Here is an 18,481-nt window from a genome sequence, read left to right on the forward strand (position 1 = left end):
GAAACTTTATTTTGAAAACTGTCAATTCCTCTTTAGAAGTTATTTGCTCTCCAACCAAAGACTAGAGGCACGATTTTACTGGGGGAGAGGAGAACTGCATATTTTTCAAAGAAGTAAGTTTATACACAAGTGTGTGTTTTGTTAATAATGATAATTGCTTAAACTACTGCGATTCCTACCATTCTTGCTTTGACAAAAGTATCCAAAGCTAACCCACTGAACTGGAGACGATTCAACTCTCCGCTGCTTCACATCATCTTATTCCTAATTGGTAAACTGAAAAAAGAAGAAAAATCCCCACTATCACTCCGTTCACTCTCTTATCAGGTGCCACATTTAAAGAAATGATCAAAATAATTCATGGCTTTAAAATGTAAAATGCCTATTTACTTTTTAAGAATTAAAAAAAATACACTGGTCTTCAACTGTGAAGATTAAAAATTAGGTTCAAAGCAAACAAGTTCTCGTAAGAAGCACAGAATTAAAAGTGGTTATTCTTAGAAAATCAAAGTCCCTGAAATTGTCATGGAATTCTATTCATTCTATCGAGGTAGTGAGGAACTGGTATTTAGGCTTCTCTGAACGTTTTTACTTATAATTGAACCATTCAACCAACTGTTACCGACCTCCGCGGGTCGGGTACTGACTGAGCTGTGTTGAGGAACAGAAAACTGAAAAGGACACAATCTCAGGAGGCCGGGACGGAAGGGCGAAGACGGACGGATCCTTACACTGGGACAGCAGTGGAGGACTATCTCAGATGAAGAATTAAGTCCAACCCCCTCTCTGTGTTTATAAAAACTAGGACGAAAACTACACTGCCCCACAGACTGTTTCAAACTCTAGCCGCAGAGAGGAGGGCAGGCGGCAGGTGGCAGGCGGCCTCGGCTCCGCGCCTTTGTTGACCGTCGCCGCCCCCCCATCTTCCCCGGCCGCGGAGCAGGGACTCCGGCACAAGGCGACAAGCATCTCGGGGCTGGGGCCGCAAAGGCGACTGAGGACTGCACTGGGCCTCCGGCCGGCGGAGACGCGCTGGGCTGAGTCCGGCCAGGCCCCGCCGGGCGCCAAGGGGAGTGGTGGGCGCGCGCCGGGTGGCCAGCGCGCCGAGGACTCACCTTGGACACCATTTTCTTGAGCTGGCTCTCCGACACCGCCATGGCGGCCGCCTTGCGACTCCCGTCCCCGCAGGCAGAGGGTCAGCCGCTCCGGGGCCGCCCAGGCCGCCCCACACAATCACACACCTAGTAGCCAGCCCCCCACCCCCCCGCCTCTAACAACAGGAAGTCGGCCACCAGGCCAGCGCTTCCGCTTCCTTTACGTCACTTCCGGGGTAAGCGACTGAGGCTGGGAGTGGTGTGGGTTCCGACCCACCTGGTGGGTTGTTCTCCGCGGGCCTGTCGGGTCCCAGTAATCAGGACAAGCCTGTCGCGAGGGTCGAAACCCTGCTGTGGGGTAAGATCAGCAGGTGTTTCACGGTTGCCTTCGACTAAGGGAGCAGGTGCAGGGAGGGGAAGTAGGAAGGTTTTGCGAGTGAGCTTTAACGACCGATTCCTCCTCGTGTGGGCTGGGAGTCAGGAAACTGTTATGCTGCTAACTTGCCCTTGTGATAATAGTAGGCAAGTGCACTTGTAGCTGGGGCTTGTTTTTCCCAACTCTGAGATGAGAGGCTTGCGTTAGATGATGCCTAGGGCCTCTCTGATTATCAAGTTTTGTTTTTGTTTTTTAAGCATAAAAGTTTTTCGTGCTACATCCCCAAGGGCAACGTGCAGAGCCCTGGTTTAACAGGAATCCAGGCGGTGATTTCTTCTCTGGGAAACCATTCCGCTAAGTCAGAACTCTCTTCCTAGCCGTAGATCATAATACACGCTGCATTCTACCTTGCATTCCACCTGCATGCTAGCCTGCCCACTGTCAAAAGTCCAAATCTATGAGGGCAGGCTCATCTTCAGATCCTCATCCTTGTACAGGACAAGAGTAGGGGCTTGATCTTAATTGAATTTCTACTACCCAGAGTTCTTCATGGTCATATGAGTCATTATTGCACTCACCACCAGTTTTATAAGCACAGTGTCATTCAAGGTATTGTAAAGCTTGGGTTCGATGATATGAAGTATGTTCACTTGGATGACGTTAGCTTAGTGCTAATGAGGAACAGGTGGTGGTATTTTCTAAATTGGCATCTCAGTGAGGTCACAAACACAGGGCCTAATTGAAACCATGTGGAAGTATCTTAAATTATTGCCAACACACAGGCACAGGCTATCCCAATAGGTATCAGTTTTTTTGGATACGGACATCATACATTAGTTAAGCAGTCAAACCAAACTATAGGGCAGTCTTATCTTTTCACTGCCCCCCCTTTTTTAAAGATTTTATTTATTTGAAAGACAGCAAGAGCAAGAGAGATCACAGAGGGAGGGGGAGAAGCAGACTCCCTGCTGAGCAGAGAGCCCCACGTGGGGCTCGATTGCAGGAGCCTGAGATCACGACCTGAGCCGAAGGCAGATGCCCAACCAGCTGAGCCACCCAGGCATCCCTCCACTGCACCTCTTTTATGTCACTTAAAAGCAAAGTAGTTTTCAAACTGGTCTGAAAGCCACAACTTATTCAGAAATACCCTCAGAGCAACTGTGCTTTATCAATTGGGAGAGTGCAGGTAATATATTGCTTAAAAAGTTTTCTTGCTAAAAGTAATTTTTAAAAGCTTGAAAACAACAGAAGCCAGTCTTTTAATTTTGCACTTAAGCCACTTAAAATGAAATAAATATCCTGGGTACGGTGTGAATTACATGAAAGAAACTTTCTCCTCAAATCTGAATAAATTTCTTTCCACTCTCAATAAATTAGGCATCTTCTAGTGATTTTTAAAGTCAAAATTTATTTTACTCATTGTTCTTGATACTTAAGGAAAGCTAAAACATAAGTGGGAAAATCAAATATTTATCTCTGCACTACAAAATCAAAGCATTTTAATCGAAGCCCCACTAAAAATCATAACAAGGAGAGACACTGCATGATTTTGGAAAAATGAAAGAGTGAAAGTTAAAAGAAGAACCGTGAATGGCAAATACCACCAAATCATAGTGAGGTAGTGGTGGTACTGCTTCTTAACTTACATATGGAACCTACATGATAATAGTCAACACTTAAGGAAATAACTGAATTATGTCTATATGGTGGGCTTCTGCAGGGCAAGGACTGTTCCTCAACTCTGAATCTCAAATTCTCACACAGTATTTGGAGTAACAGTAGATGCTCAGTAAGTATTTGTTGTATTGCATTCATTAACCTTCATTTATAATTAATATAGTGAACTGGTAATTCATCTATTACACAGTGTCTTGCACTTAGGTTATTATTCAAGAGCATATCAGAAATTAGATAGTAGAAATATCTAATTTCTAATTAGATGACAGATATTAGAGAAGGCTAGTTTAAAAAATACAAGAAAAGGTTCGTTCAGTTTTACTTCCCTATTTCATGCAACAGGACAGTGAGGATGCATTGTTAAGAGTAACACCAAAATAATCTACCCACGTAGTGAACTTACACAGAACTAATGCTTATCCCTTCAAACGTCCAAGCTTTTTAGCCCAGGTAATTCTCATGGGGAATCTTTCCAAATGTATTAAATACTTTCTACTTTCTTAACCATGGGACACAGTATAATTTCACTTTATGATTTAAGCTCATTATAAGCATCCATTATTATACCAAATCAGCATTAGTTTCACTGTTTCTAACTAGGATGTGTCTGCCCTTAAAAACCACCTGGCCTCTATCACTCTGATCAGGTTTGGATTTGCCTGTTATGTGCTTTCAAAGCACCTGGGACTTCTTCGCAGTACTTCCTAGACTTGCAATTGTCCATTTGTTTGTGAGATTGGATTACGATGTCTCCCATACTAGATTGTACGGACCATGAGGGCTGTGCCTAGTCCCAGCTGGCCCACCACTGTATCTGCAGTGCCCAGTATAGTGCCTGGTCTACTGTAGGCTTCCAGTCAGTACCCTGTGAATGAATGAATAAAAAAAAAAACACCTATCTCAGTGCATACTCCTCTTTGCTATTTGCTGAGGGCAAGTCTGGGAAGTCAGGGTATCCATCTTTCAAAAAACTATGTTAGGATAACAAAGTGAGCCCCTACGTGAGAATAGAAGTAATCCTTCCGTAGTGTACAGAACCCCAGCCTTATGGTCTTACGCTCACTATTTTGGCTGCTAGGCTTTTTCTTCTGCTGCTTAGAAAAAGGAAGAGGCTGTGTGGTAAGTGCCCCTGGGCTGTAACACCTGGCACTAAACCTCAATCTTCTCTATAAAATGATAGAACCTACCGCAGTGGATGATTTTCAGGATTCAATAAAATAATAAAGTGCACGTCACCTGCCTGAAACAGAAGTGTCAGTGTTCGCTGTTACTACTAATTGTGTGTCACATCTGTCATAATATGCTGTCTTTCACATACGAAGATACTGTTATTGACCCATAAGGCAGACGTACTCTGAATCATTTCTTCAGGAGTGGTTAAAGGATTTGCTCACAACAGCCAGTCCATCCAAACTCTTCCCCTTAAGACCAACAGTTTTTATGAAAGCCTCATATTTTAGCTTTCAAGTAAATTGCTTGGCTTTTTTTTCATAATCTAGTTCCACTAAAAATACACCTTTCTCTATGGTACTAATAGTAGAGTGGGCTTTTGAGATGTTGGAGATCTATTATATAGCCCAAGAAGGGGTTATAAAAAATTTTAGAAAGGACAGTCCCACTGGAAATTTAACTACACTTTTTCTTCAAATATTAAAAAATTTCACTTTCCCTTTTACTACTTGAAAGTGCACGTAAAATTCTTTTTTTATTTTTTTATTTTTTTATTTATTTTATTTTTTTTTTTATTTTTATTTTTTATTTTTTTTATTTTTTTATTTTTTTATTTTTATTTTTTATTTTTATTTTGGTAGATAATTAACTTGAAGAGGGAAAACAAAATGCTTTCCCATTACTACCAATTACATTTTAAAGAGGAAACAATACCTTAGGCTGGGGAATCTTTTGAAAGTGCACCTAGCACAGTTTCTGTAAATTAATACTGGGCCTTCAGCTTATCGTGTTTATTATAACCGTCAAGGAGTCCTTTTCTTTTAAAAATATATTACTTTCAAAATATTCCCAAAGTGCTGAATGTGCTTTTAGTTGAAGACTCAATAAATTTAAATGATATATTATAGATGGGTGTCTACTTCTGCTGGAGGTTTAAAGAACAGTTTAGACAGCTCAAGAGCAATAAGGAAACTTAGATCTTTTCCCCCTCCTTCTCTAACTTCCTAAGGATTCAAATTACAAAGCTAACCAGAAACCGTCTACCTTAACCAAGCAGTTTGTAAGGGTAAGTAATAAGATACAGAAATTCTCAACCCTATGTATGTTGGCAAAATTACATGACCCTTCCTTTCCAGTAACTGCACTTTAAAAGCAAAGTTTTAACTGTTGTTGGAGACCATGGATTGATGATGCACTGCTCTGGAGTTTCTCGGTCACTGTATCTTCCCTCACTGTACTTTGGATGACTTCAGATACGCCACTGGTTCCAATGATGCATGGCAAACTTAAAAACACTTCGCTGTTTATATCATAATATCCCTGAAATGAAAAAAAAAAGGGATTATCATAGAGCTAAATCACTGCAAAAAATTAATATAAATATGGATACTTCCTTGATTTTCTAGTTGTTATAAACAGATACGAGTTGAACTGTTTAAAAAATTGTGTTCATTTAATTTCTAAACAAATGATTGTTTCAGAAAATGTGTGCGAGAGAGGCACACGGTCAGAGACAGCCGCCTGGTGGGGAGGTGAGCCATCCCGCTGCCACATGGGGAGCGGGCTGGGGGCTCAGAGAAGATGGTCAGAGTGCACTCCCTGGGGAGGGGCCCACTCACATACAGTAACTGTTTTACGTTTTCCTTTCCATGTTTTTTTTTTTTAAAGATTTTATTTATTTATTCGACAGAGATAGAGACAGCCAGCGAGAGAGGGAACACAAGCAGGGGGAGTGGGAGAGGAAGAAGCAGGCTCCTAGCGGAGGAGCCTGATGTGGGGCTCGATCCCGTAACGCCGGGATCACGCCCTGAGCCAAAGGCTGACTCTTAACCGCTGTGCCACCCAGGCGCCCCACCTTTCCATGTTTTATTTCCCTCCTGATAGTCCGAAGTTTTCAGGAAAATGTGGTTAAGCATTTGTGCCTCGTCTCAGCTGTGCTTTAGGGACTCTATGCTTGCGACCAAGCGGGAAAGGACAAAGTGAACTGGAGAAGCAGACGGACGACCAGCTAAGACGAGCTGGCGTGTCAGTCTGGGGTGACGTGACTGGCTGAGGTGGTAAACGACAACCAGAAGAACTTTATGGAACACACAAATATTTCTTGAGGCTTCCCAAAAATTACATGGGCGGGGGAAGGGCAACCTAGAAGAAGTCCAGACTTCCCATAACCAAGCAGGACAGGGTTTAGACTGAACTGTCCCCTCCCGTGTGTTACTCTAAAAACGAGGGTTACTGAAGACACCTGAGGCACAGTCGGAGCAGCACTTTTTCTGGATTCATATGAATAATTTAAAAGTTTAAAAACATGATGACAGTATGAAAACAGCAATTACCTTTGCTAAAATTGATACAGAATGTACTTTCTTTTTATCGTTTACAATACTGTCAACCAGGTCAGCTACTGATAGTCCAACAGACCAGGATCTTTGACCTTTGACCCGTAACAGTTCCATGGCTCTAGGTTACCAAGAAATAAAAAAAAAAATAAATCTCAGAACATTCACAAAGTATGCATATTCTGTTTTACACCGTTTTTTAAAATTCAGAAATAGGTGTTATTTAAAGCAGTTGTTAGGAAAGCCTACGGATAATCTAGTGACTAAACTTTTCTTAAAATGTCAGGCAGGTAGTTCACAGAGAAAATACAAATGGTTTAATAACATAAAAAGAAGCTCACCTCTACTAATACTGAAATATGAGTTAAAACAATACACCAGTGTTGCCTATCAAAATTGGCAAATTTAAAAAGTCTGATACCTACTTTTGGAGAAGCTACAGAGAAACAGGCATTCCCATATCTGCTGTGGAAAGTGGAATAATCTTTCAGGAGGAAGATTTAGCAACATGTGATCTAGCAATTCCTCCTCGGGGATTTTATTCCACTGCAATACGCTCAAGTATGCAAATACATATGTATGTTTGCCTTGTGTGAGACAGCAAAAATTCTGGAAACAGTACTACATAGCTGTACAGCTCCAGAGAGGAATGGGGTAGACTCATATGTACATGGAGAAATGTCCAAGATTCATTATTAAGGAAACAAAGTAAGTTGTGAGGTAATATCAACAGTACACATCTATTATTATACAAATAATAAAAATAATGATAATGTTTGTACAGGCATTGGGAAAACGTTTGGACGTGTGGACACTAAGCTGTTAACAGTAGTTGTCTCCGGAGAGTTGGATTACCCCCAGCTTTTCACTTTCTACTTTATAGATCTCTTCAGTATATGAAGTTTTATAACAGCATACATTCTCTTTGTAAATAATAAAAATGATATAAATTAAATAAACGTGTTTGAATTTCTTCCTTTTATAATTTCTTCCTCATAAATGCAGGATTATGTAGGGAATCAGATTAGAATGGATTATATAACACTCCACTCTTCTCAGTAAGAGAATATTCTTTCCAGTTGTTATAGGCTAACAGGCTAAAGCTGAAGGTTTAAACAGCTAAGTCTCCACCGAACTGCAGAAATGTATGGTATGCGATGGTGAGACAACAGACGGCATAAAAATACATGGTGCCCGGAGAACAAGCTGTAGGGCACGGACCTTGGAAGGTGTCTGACTAAAGGCAAAAGACATAGGACCTACGCATTACACTTTATTTTTGCCTGAACTTATAATATGGCTTATCCATTCATATTAGATTAGTTTGCAAATGGATTTATGTATGACCAATAAATACATGTTATTTTTTTAAGATGTATTTATTTTAGAGAGAGAGAGGGAGAGAGAGTACGAGTGGGGGGAGGGGGAGAGGGAGGGAGAGAATCTCAAGCAGGCTCCCTGCTGAGCACGGAGCCCAGCATGGGGCTCGATCTCAGGGCCCTAAGATCACGACCTGAGCTGGAACCATGAGTTGGACACTCAACTGAGCCACCCAGGCACCCCTGTATTAATTTTAAGTGATATGGACAAATTCTTTCTACATTAAGAAAATTCTTAATATCCTCGTTGACCCATCGGAGCAGGAAATCCAGGACTACAAATAAGAAACCTGTCCTACCCTTTACATGTCCATTGTGTATCTGATTTAAAGTTTGCAAAGCACTCTGGGTCTTCTTTCAAGTAAGAAATCAAAGACCAGAAAGCACTGATCTCTTGTACTTTGGACCTGTCCATACTAGCTAGTTTTGTGTGCAGAAGCCTGGTAAGGGCATGCTGTGTAAACAGTTGTTCTGGTAGCATGAAAGTACATGACTTTCAACTGCGTAAATGCAAATCAGTGTTACCTGTTGGACAACTGCACCTGAGAGTTAGGACTCATTACTTCTTCTTGGCCACCCCATGTGGGCACTAAAAATTAAAGGAAAAATTAATTATTTGTTGCCAACCACTCCCTTAGGATTAAGATGTGATAAATGATCATTTGCAGTCAAGGATATCTGTATTAAACTTTAAACACTTTTCCCCTTTCTAGAAACAGTTTTCCACTGATGGCACTGGGTATGTTGTGCCAACTGCCTGGGAGTTGCAATCCCCCCAAAAACATGATCCCCAGAGCCTACCTGCAGCCTCCTTCCCTGTGCTCTCTCACCACATGAGTTCTACCAGGGCCATTTTACTGTCCAGGGAGAAAGCTTTCTTTTCTCAGCAGCAAGCACTTGGCATTTGCTCCACTGGGAAACAGACGGAGATTACTTTCTTTCACCAGGTGAGGAATAATGTGCTCACCTATTTTGGCTAGATTTCCACAGCTGTTAGAGAGGCAGGGACCTGTTTGCTAAGAGGATTTTTGGTTGCCATTTCGTCTCATTACATCATTTACAAAAACAGTTCAAAAATTCAAAGCTGTGCACATGAACTTGATATTCACACCACATTTAATATAAATAGAAATTGCCAGAAACATTTTGAAACCCTTCTAATGTTCATCCATTTCTCATCTGTGTAAAGACATTGTTTAATACAGATCTGTATTGGGTAGGCAAAACAAAAATATATTTGGATATATAAGACTATTTATGTTTAAGATATAAGTCTTTTTAAAAAAATATTTATTTTAGAGAGAGAAGGAGTGAGTGAGAGTGCAGGGGGGCCGGCACAGAGGGAGAGGGAGAGAGAGAATCTCAAGCAGACTCCCGGCTGAGCATGGAGCCTGACATGGGGCTCCATCTCATGACCCTGAGATCATGACCTGAGCCAAAATCAAGAGTCGGACGCTTAACCAACTGAGCCACCCAGGCGCCCCAAGATAGAAGTCTTCTAAACCGCATTCAAAATTAGGCCATTTAGTGATGGGTCAGCAACAAAGGACACCATATGTATCCAGATATCTCTTCCTCAAACTGATGATAAGCTTGCAGGGGACAGGAATCATGTGTTCTTTTGTGTCCTCTCACACATATTTTTACTATGGTAAAGAATACAGGAGATAATGCAGAACTGACGTCATGCACAATCCAAAATTATTATCAACAAAGAGGAAAGCATACTTGCAACAGTTAAATTGAAAAACATGAAAAAAATTTAAAAGCTCTTATGTTAAGGGGCATGATCTCAGGGTCATGAGCTTGAGCCCCACGTCTAGCTCCATGCTCAGTGGGAAGTCTGCTGCTCTCCTTTTTCCGCTCCCTCTGCCCCTTCCCCCACTTGCATGCACTCATGCGCGCTCTCTCTCTTTCAAATAAATAATCTTTAAAAGCTTTTAAGTAGAAAAAAACAAAAAACAAAACCAAAAAGTGTTTTATGAACAATATAAATATATGTGGACAGATTAAGAGATTTTAAAAATGTATTTTACTTGGACATATTATATATGAATTTTTTTCTAAAAAATTTCTGCACGTTATTGGTATATTCACAATAGATAGAAAATTGGGGGAAATGACTGCTAAACGAAATACAGCATTTACAGACCTTGGAAGAATGAATAAAAGGGGCAAGGGAGGAATGAGAAGACTCAGAAAGGGGCACAAAAATCTGGAAGTTAATTACGAGTCTGTGTGTGTCTGTGTGTGTGTGTGTGTGTGTGTGTGCGCGCGCGCGTGTGTGTATCCCATTCATTCTTTCCTGAGTCTTGACCTCCAAGTGCCATGAGGAAAGATTAGAGAGAGGGAGAAAGCTGTACTATGTTCAACTTTGCTTGTGACACGGTCAGTAGAATTTTCAATTAAGTTTAGATGGACTTATTTTTTTTTTTGTTCATTTACTGCCTAGCCCTTCAAACTTCCTAAATATATGTCCGGCCTATTTTAGGGAGCCCTTTCAAATACTGCAACTAATCAGTCCTAATCTTCCTGGCTCCACTACTCATAAACAGCAATCCTCTGGCCCCCAAAATTTTAATGAACGATGACCATGGGGAAACTCTTTTCCATTGTATACAACACTTACCCGTGTGTAAGACCGATGCCCAAAGCAGATGACCTAATAGTCTGTTCTGGGATCTAACCCTTGGATTTCTAAACCATCATTTGAAGGAGTTATCTGCAGTGTACATATGATGTTAATATCATAGCTGAAAACAGCAGCTCCAAAGCATATGTTCTGCTATCTAATTTGGGGGGGGGGGGCATAATACAAATGACCTTTGGTCACAACAGGATAGTATCAGCATCATTTCAAAACACATTTACTGAGGCCATTCCAAGGTCAAGGAGCTTGCAGTTTGGTGGGATAAACAGACAGGTAAATATGCAATCATTATGTTTTTTTCTTAGATTTTATTTATTTGTCAGAGAGAGAGAGAGAGGGAGAGCACAAGCAGGGGAGAGGCAGGGGAAGAAGAAGCAGGCTTCCTGCTGAGCAGGGAGCCCAAAGTAGGACTCAATCCGAGGACCCTGGGATCATGATCTGAGCCGAAGGCAGGAACTTAACTGACTGAGCCACCCAGGCATCCCCATAAATATGCAATTCTAACAGTGTGATAATGGTTATGATAGAGGCATGAACTTAATGAACCTGGTGAATTAGGAAAGGCTTCCTGGGAGAGGCGGCACTCAAGCCCAGTCTTGAAGGGTAAGCAGGAGTTAGCCAAGTGAATGAATGTTCAGGGAAAGGAAGAATCAGGTGCAAAAGCAAGGAGGCCTGAGAGTGAATGAATCATTCAGAAACTGCAAGCTGGCAGGATAGCGGAAGAGGAAGCTGGCTATGCAACACGTTTAATACATATAGTAGGCTTTCAATGAAAAGTAATTATAATTGATATTACTGTGGTAATGTCACATATGCAAAAATATAACCAGTTGATGTTTACACATGTAACCAGCAGAGGGAGCCCCTGTCCATTACTGGCTTCAGGGCCAAGGTAAGTTACACCTATCTTGGATGTAAGCATCTCTGAAACATAGTACAAGACAGGATAAAGAGCGATCTGGTGGTGGTGTCTAGAGGGGACACAGGGAGATGGGTTGGGGAGAACATCAGTAGCTTCAGTGGTATCGGTAATGTTCTTAATTGACTATAGATTCATGAATGTTTGTTCTATTATGCTTCAAAACATACGTTATACATTATATGTATTCTTTTATGCAGGTCAAATAGTACATATTACATTTAAGTGATCCCAATTCACATGTACCTATATCCGTCTACTTCTAGTTCCCATGTAAGAGCTCAAGACAGAATTACCATATCCTTTCCCCGTGTTTTTATTCTACTTCCCGTGGCCCTCTCTCACAGCAAGTCAATGCTGCCTTCCCATTAGAGTTATTTCCTGTGTTAGATCGAAGCTTCGTAAAGACATGGTCGGGTTCTTATACATCTATACAGCTCCAACGGCAGTCAGCACAGTGCCCGAGGCTTATTTATCAATTTCACTATCCTTTATTTTCTTTTTACAGTTTGGATATTAATATAACCATATTGTGAAATGTTTTTATTCATTCAAAAATTGTAACTTATTTAGGGGGACTGGTTAATAAATGTTGATATATCCAGTAGGTTTAAAAGGATGAGTGAGATCTATATATGTTATTATGCAATTATTTCCACATGATATCAGTAAGTAAAGGCAAGGTGCAGAATGATGTATGTACCGGCTACCTAGGAAATATTTCATATATGTGCTTATTCATGCACAGCATTGTCAGAAGATTACACAAGAGACTGGTAACTGTGACGGAATCTAGGGAGAAAAACTGGGTATCAGGCACAGAACGGAGACTTATTTTTTACTGCACATATCTTTTTGTACGATTTAATTTTTTGCAATGTGAATGTACGACTTTTTCAACTAAGAGAACAGCTTAAAAATTAACTCTTTCAATAAGGAGAAGGTATACAGGGGTGCCTGGGTGGCTCAGCCATTAACCGTCTGCCTTCGGCTAAGGTCATGATCCCAGCGTTCTGGGATCAAGCCCTGCATCGGGCTTCCTGCTCAGTGGGAAGCCTGCTTCTCCCTCTCCCACCCCCCCTGCTTGTGTTCCCTCTCTCACTGCCTCCCTGTCAAATAAATAAATAAAATCTTAAAAAAAAGGAGAAGGTATACACACAAAATATTCAAGTTGGACCAGAATAAACAGTTTAACAGAAGAATAAGCATCATGTTTACTGGTTATATGGTTAATTACCATACAGTTAGCAACAGCTTTTAGCTCAGAGGGGTGAAGGAATCACTGTGGAGTGATGTGATCAGGAAAAGCTTCACAGTGTAAGGGGTGCTTGACCTAGACCTCAAAGGATGAAATTCAAATATGCTGAGAGAGAGGGAGAAGGGCAAAGCTCCCTGTGGCTGAAGCAAAGCGGTGGGGTAGGGCTGGGAGGCACAACACCTGGGTTTTAGCCCTTCTTTGACCCAAAAAACTATAGGTTCTTGGGCAGATCGCTCTTACCATCTCCATATCATTGCTGGCTCCCTATAACAAAATGTAATTGATACCCTGAGTCCTCTCCAGCTCTCAAATAATATTACTACCTCCTTAATTATAATGGGGAAGGAAGTTTAGGGCTGTATTTTGGGACTTCTGGAATGCCAAGCAAAGGAATTTAATAGTTTGGTCAGAGGAAGTCAGTGAAGGTTTTTGAAAAGAGGAATATGATTTAGGAAGATGGGCTTCATACAAGAAAGCACATAGTGAAGGTCTGGCTAACATCAGTATTAATTTGGTGTCATGTAGGGTAGACAAGAGGGGAAACACCAAACTAATTGGGAGAGCTGCAAGAATCAGAGAAGCAGGAGATCAGCGTGGACTAGAACTCAAATCGTACTAGTGAGTAAGATATGGGGTCTCGGGTGTGTCTGCAGCCCTCGGCATGCATCACTCTAATACACGTGCTCCACGTTCTTGTTTGCGACCCTCTTCCAGGGTCCTGTTGCCCAGCGTCTAGCATCAGGGAGCACTGTGGGCCCGAGAAGTCATCCCGCACAATCACAAAACCAGGTTTTGTAAAGGTTTATTCTACAGCCTGGCTCCTTCTAGCACTGATTTTTTAGGTAGCCAGTACTAATTTATACAGATTTAAATACCGTTATATTTTACTAAAATTTTCTTTAAAATTATACAAATACTAAATATCCATAATGACAAAATTAGAAAATACTGACAAATACCCATTTTTAAAAGTTTCCTTTAACCCAGATACAAGCACTGTTAATACTGCCTTTGCCTGCTTCTGATTTCCCGTTCCGAGAGTATCTTGCCCACTCTGCTCTCTATTCAAACCCTATTCATTCTCCCAACGTCCAGTTCAATGATGTCCTATACAGAATGTGGTAGGAAGAGAGCAAGTGGGCTGGTGAAAGGGTCATAAGAATAAACAAAGAGGGAAAACTGTGTTTAAAAAGGTGAGAAACAGACAGGAAGTATGGCCCTAGGGAGAAAGTCTGAACTTCGGAAACGTGAGCAAGATGGACGTGTGGGAAGAGGAAGAGTTCTGTAGATGCGTTAAGGTTTATTTAAAACGTGGCTCTCTAGAGAATTAAACTTTCAAATTAATCCTGGACTCCGGAATTCAATTAACAAATATAAAAGTAAGGGCTCTTGCCTAATCTTAAACTTACGGAAAAGTAAAGAAATGAGAATGCCACACTTGCCGAGTCTCTTCACGCTACAGGGCCTGTTACGTACCAGGCACGCGAGTGTGAAACGAAAGCCGAGTAAGCTCAACTATTCCGGAATCTCCACATGTATCTGAATGGCGCGGCCACTGGTGACTCACGTGATCAATGTGACTAATAAACATGTACTTCTTACCTTTGTCTTCTCCCTGCTCACCAATAACCCACACTTGTTTTCCTGACGTCTGTGCCTTCAAGACAGTTGTAATAATATATTGTAATCTCTGTGAATCCAGATTACATCCAATGCCGATCACTCGATTTACAGGAAACGCGCTCAGTTTCCATGTCACATACGTCATGATTTCCACTAAATATCGCACACAGGGTGAACATACGAAGATTTTAAAAAATATACTTCTAAGCCTTAGTTCATAAACAAAATACTTATTATCTTAATAAGTATAACAGAGTGTCTATACATTCTTCCCAGGTTCTAGATGCACCATGAGGCAAACTGTATTTTTAATGTATATTAAAAACACTAACCAGGCTTCAGCATGATTTTACAGAACTTTGGTGTTAAATATAAATTGAGAGTGGAAAATAGGTATTTTCCTAGTTAAGTAAGAAAGGTACAAACTGGGGACAGAAAACCAGAAAATAATAATAGTTTTGCACTGATCAAGCTCTCTTTTATATCTTTAGATGAATTTCTATTTTTACATCAATGATCACATACCACCACTATTGCACTACAACGTTATGAACAAAAACCACTACTTTTTTCTGCTATGCCAAAACGATGTCTGGAATTAGAGACCAGTGTCCCTCAACCAATTATTACAGGAAAACATATAAAATGCATACCCTTAGACTAGGAACATCAAAAAACTCTGCTCACCAATTTGAGTCCGATACCATCTAATTCTTTGAAAATATTTCTTTTTTAAGTGAAACAGTTCCAAAACCAATTTGCAATATACGAAAAGTTAACAACGCACACTGCTATGCTCACTAATATTTTACGACACTCTAAAGTTAACAGAAGATCTTTCACATGAGCCACTGTATTCTTCTCTTGGGTGTTAAACCATTTTCTCACCGAGGGAGACATGGCTAAAAACCTGGAACAGAATGATAGCGATATTACATAAAAAATTGTAAGCTGTAATCTTCTAGTTCATGCCAGTCATAAGAAGTGGCTGGTTGACAGGACATGGAAGTACTATATTGTTCAGTATAAGAGCAATTTGGTTGGCCTAGCTGTTCCTTTATAATCTAGTTTTATGACCTTTATCAGTAATGGCAATTCTATTGATACACTGAGCTGTCTGATTAATTTAAGACAAAACCTTTTACCTGGTTGAGATGCAACGAGCAGGACACCATGTTGACTATAATGTCCCAGAGCGGGGACAAGGGCTCTGAACATATCCACATTGCTTTGTACCACATCCAGGTAGGACTGAGAACTACCCAAAGAGTTGACCGTGAAGATCACCACCTTGGAATGAGCAGAGGCAGACAAATCTAATGAATAAAAAGAAACAGTCTGAGCTCGAGGTCTAGGGTTTTTTTTAATTTTTTTTTAAAGATTTTTATTTATTTATTCGACAGAGATAGAGACAGCCAGTGAGAGAGGGAACACAGTCAGGGGGAGTGGGAGAGGAAGAAGCAGGCTCATAGCGGAGGATGATGTGGGGCTCGATCCCATAACGCCGGGATCACGCCCTGAGCCGAAGGCAGACGCTTAACCGCTGTGCCACCCAGGCGCCCCTCGAGGTCTAGGTTTTAATCAAGTTCTTGTTCTTGTTCTTCTTTTTGTTTTCTACAAATGGAGAGCTTTCAGGCATATTTGTCTCCAGATCAATCGTATACCCACAGAAACATACAAAAGGCTGAGGTTTGCTTCCAGAAAGATGATTAAGAGCAAGAGTGTATCTCCAGGGGGGAAAGAGAGCAGTAAAGATAAAGAAAATAAAGTACAGGACCCAGAACCAATAAACAAGGACTTCGTTTTTTCTGTAATGCACAACTTTCCTAGGAAAAATAAGTCATATGCTGTAGGCAAAATGAACCTATAATCAATTGCATCACTGATTTTTAAACTGTGAGTTTAGGAGTCCTAGAGTTCCTTGAAGGTGACTCAGGGGCCACGTGGAAGGACTGGGAATAAGTGGAAAGAAGGCTGGTAGGCATAGCTCCATGCTCTTTACTCGGACCTCTCTCAGCAGAGTAGCTCTGCTTGCATCTGTTTTACTTACTAAGGATTCTACTCCAAAGAGGAAAAAAAGTGGTTGGAAAATCTTTAAATCAAGATAAAATGTCTTGGCTCATTTTTTACAGACTTTTCCTTATACTGAAGCCCAGTATTCTCGGTTTTAGGTTCTTTTTTCCATGGGACCTACAGGGAAGCAACTGTCAGGACTTAGGAAATGCTGTTCTCTGGAGTTCACTCCTCTGATTCTGAAGCACACATGTGCTGTTTTACAACTCCAGTACTCCCTATTACACAATGTGTTTGATAGTTCAGTGCGTGTTGAAACAGTGGCCAGACTTTATCAGCAGCACAGACAACAGAAAAACAACACAGCAGATGGCAGTAGTCCAGTCAACACTTACAAAGTAATATTAGCATCCCAAGGAGACAACGAGGAGATGGCAGGGTTTATATTCTTAATTAGGCCTCTAAGGCCATCTCTCTAAACAAGTTTCAGAAGGAAGCACCTGGGCAATGTGTCCTCTGGGAAATGCACTTTCCAAGTTTAGCTCATATTTTGACACAGTTATGGGGAGAGCAGGCCCTGGATTTTAATTATGATTTTTCATGAGTCCTCTTAAATAATTCCTGTGTTCTAGTGGTCAGAGTAGATACCTGGTCATGAGTCAAAACCTCAAGAATTGGAAGGTATATAGCTAACACTTCCAGACCACTTCTATATGCCAAGTACTATTCTGAGAGCTTTCCATATAGTTACTCATGGAATCTAATCTACAGCACACTATGGGGTCACGCCAACCCCCACTGTACAGAGGAGGAAGCTGAGGCATGGATAAGTTAGTAACCTGCTCAGTCACGGAGCTAGTAAGCAGCAGAGCCGGAATTCAAGCCCGGCTGCAGAGGGCTGTCAAGCACTATGTTATATTTAGAAACGGAGCCTAAAACCTCATGAGGATGAGGGAAGTGATGTTTAGAGAGATTAGGTGATTTGTCCACATCACCAAGTATCAGTGAAGAATCCATGACCTTACAGTGATCCAAGCTATCTTGCCAGGATCATCTCATTTCTTAGCCCCCTTCAACTTTCTCTACTTTGAATGCTACAAGTGCCCTCACCCTCAAGGTTGCCTCAGGAGTAAATAGGGTCGTAGTTGTCTGATATGATTGCAAAAGTACAAGGAAGGATTCCAACTCCATAAGATTTCCCAAGCTCCCAAGCCTTCTACTCTCTTCCTTTGAGCCTAGGAAGCTAGTATTTCTTATACTTCCCTATGTAAACCTTTGGCTTAAGTTGAAATGGTCCCTGTTCTACCCCAGCATATTTCTCTCACTTTCCTGATATGGGCTTTACTCAGATTCTTTCTATCTGGAATGTTTCTCACTGTGCTCACCATGTTAGATAGGTATCTGTTCAACTGTCTACTACATTAAGCCTGTTATGAGCTCTATGACAGTGAGGATTGTTGGTGTCTTACTCAGCTGTCCACCTCCAAGATCTGGTCACTTAGCAAGAGCTGCATTCTCCCCCACCCCCCACCGTGGCCATCCAAATCTCCCTTATCCTGGCAGATCTGGCACATTCCTCAACCCTACTTAGCTGAAGGTAGTATCTCTCTCTACTCAACTCCAACAGCAGTGCCCACTATTGATACCATTCTCTTGGCAATTAATCACATATTGCCTCATTACTCTCTTGTTGTCATGAATTGTAGTCACTATAGTCCGAAGCAGCTTGAAGTTACACGGAAAGATACACATATTACTGTTTACAGTATCTTGCATGATATCTTTACAGTATCTTACAGTATCATACCTTTCCCTCTAACTTCAAGCTGCTTCTGACTAAGCAGAGAGTCTTCCATTCCTATCAATCCCCTGCAGCAGTTCTTAAATGCTAGGCCGAGTACTCAGGAATAACTTGGAAAGTGTAACAAAATTACACATTATCCCATGTTCTGAAGATGTATTTAAATACATAAAGGGAACTACCGC

The 18,481-nt window shown here is 41.1% G+C and overlaps 2 protein-coding genes across 5 annotated transcripts in view; both read right to left on the reverse strand.

Moving 5' to 3' along the window:
* Nucleotides 1-1,293, reverse strand: part of TSG101 (tumor susceptibility 101) — a 41,999-nt gene extending 40,706 nt beyond the window's left edge. Inside the window, exon 1 of the mRNA XM_040638886.1 lies at nt 1,116-1,293. Within this exon, the coding sequence (XP_040494820.1) occupies nt 1,116-1,157 (42 nt within the window). The 5' untranslated portion in view covers nt 1,158-1,293. The remainder of the gene's footprint in view (nt 1-1,115) is intronic.
* Nucleotides 1,294-4,932: 3,639 nt separating this feature from the next.
* The window catches only part of UEVLD (UEV and lactate/malate dehyrogenase domains), a 43,257-nt gene continuing 29,708 nt past the window's right edge, over nt 4,933-18,481 (reverse strand). The window contains exons 8-12 of one of the 4 annotated variants that reach the window (XM_008686916.2): nt 15,628-15,798; nt 14,462-14,635; nt 8,558-8,621; nt 6,651-6,774; nt 4,933-5,637 (exon numbers count right to left, since the gene is read on the reverse strand). In XM_008686916.2, coding sequence (XP_008685138.2) covers nt 5,464-5,637; nt 6,651-6,774; nt 8,558-8,621; nt 14,462-14,635; nt 15,628-15,798 — 707 coding nt within the window. In that variant the 3' untranslated portion in view covers nt 4,933-5,463. Of the gene's footprint in view, nt 5,638-6,650; nt 6,775-8,557; nt 8,622-14,461; nt 14,636-15,627; nt 15,799-18,481 lie in introns of those variants that run through there. The other 3 variants (XM_008686917.2, XM_008686919.2, XR_005837069.1) reach the window with 3 other exon arrangements.

This window comes from Ursus maritimus, unplaced genomic scaffold (assembly GCF_017311325.1).
Source record: "Ursus maritimus isolate PB19 unplaced genomic scaffold, ASM1731132v1 scaffold_23, whole genome shotgun sequence".
NCBI classification, from domain to species: Eukaryota; Metazoa; Chordata; class Mammalia; order Carnivora; family Ursidae; genus Ursus; species Ursus maritimus.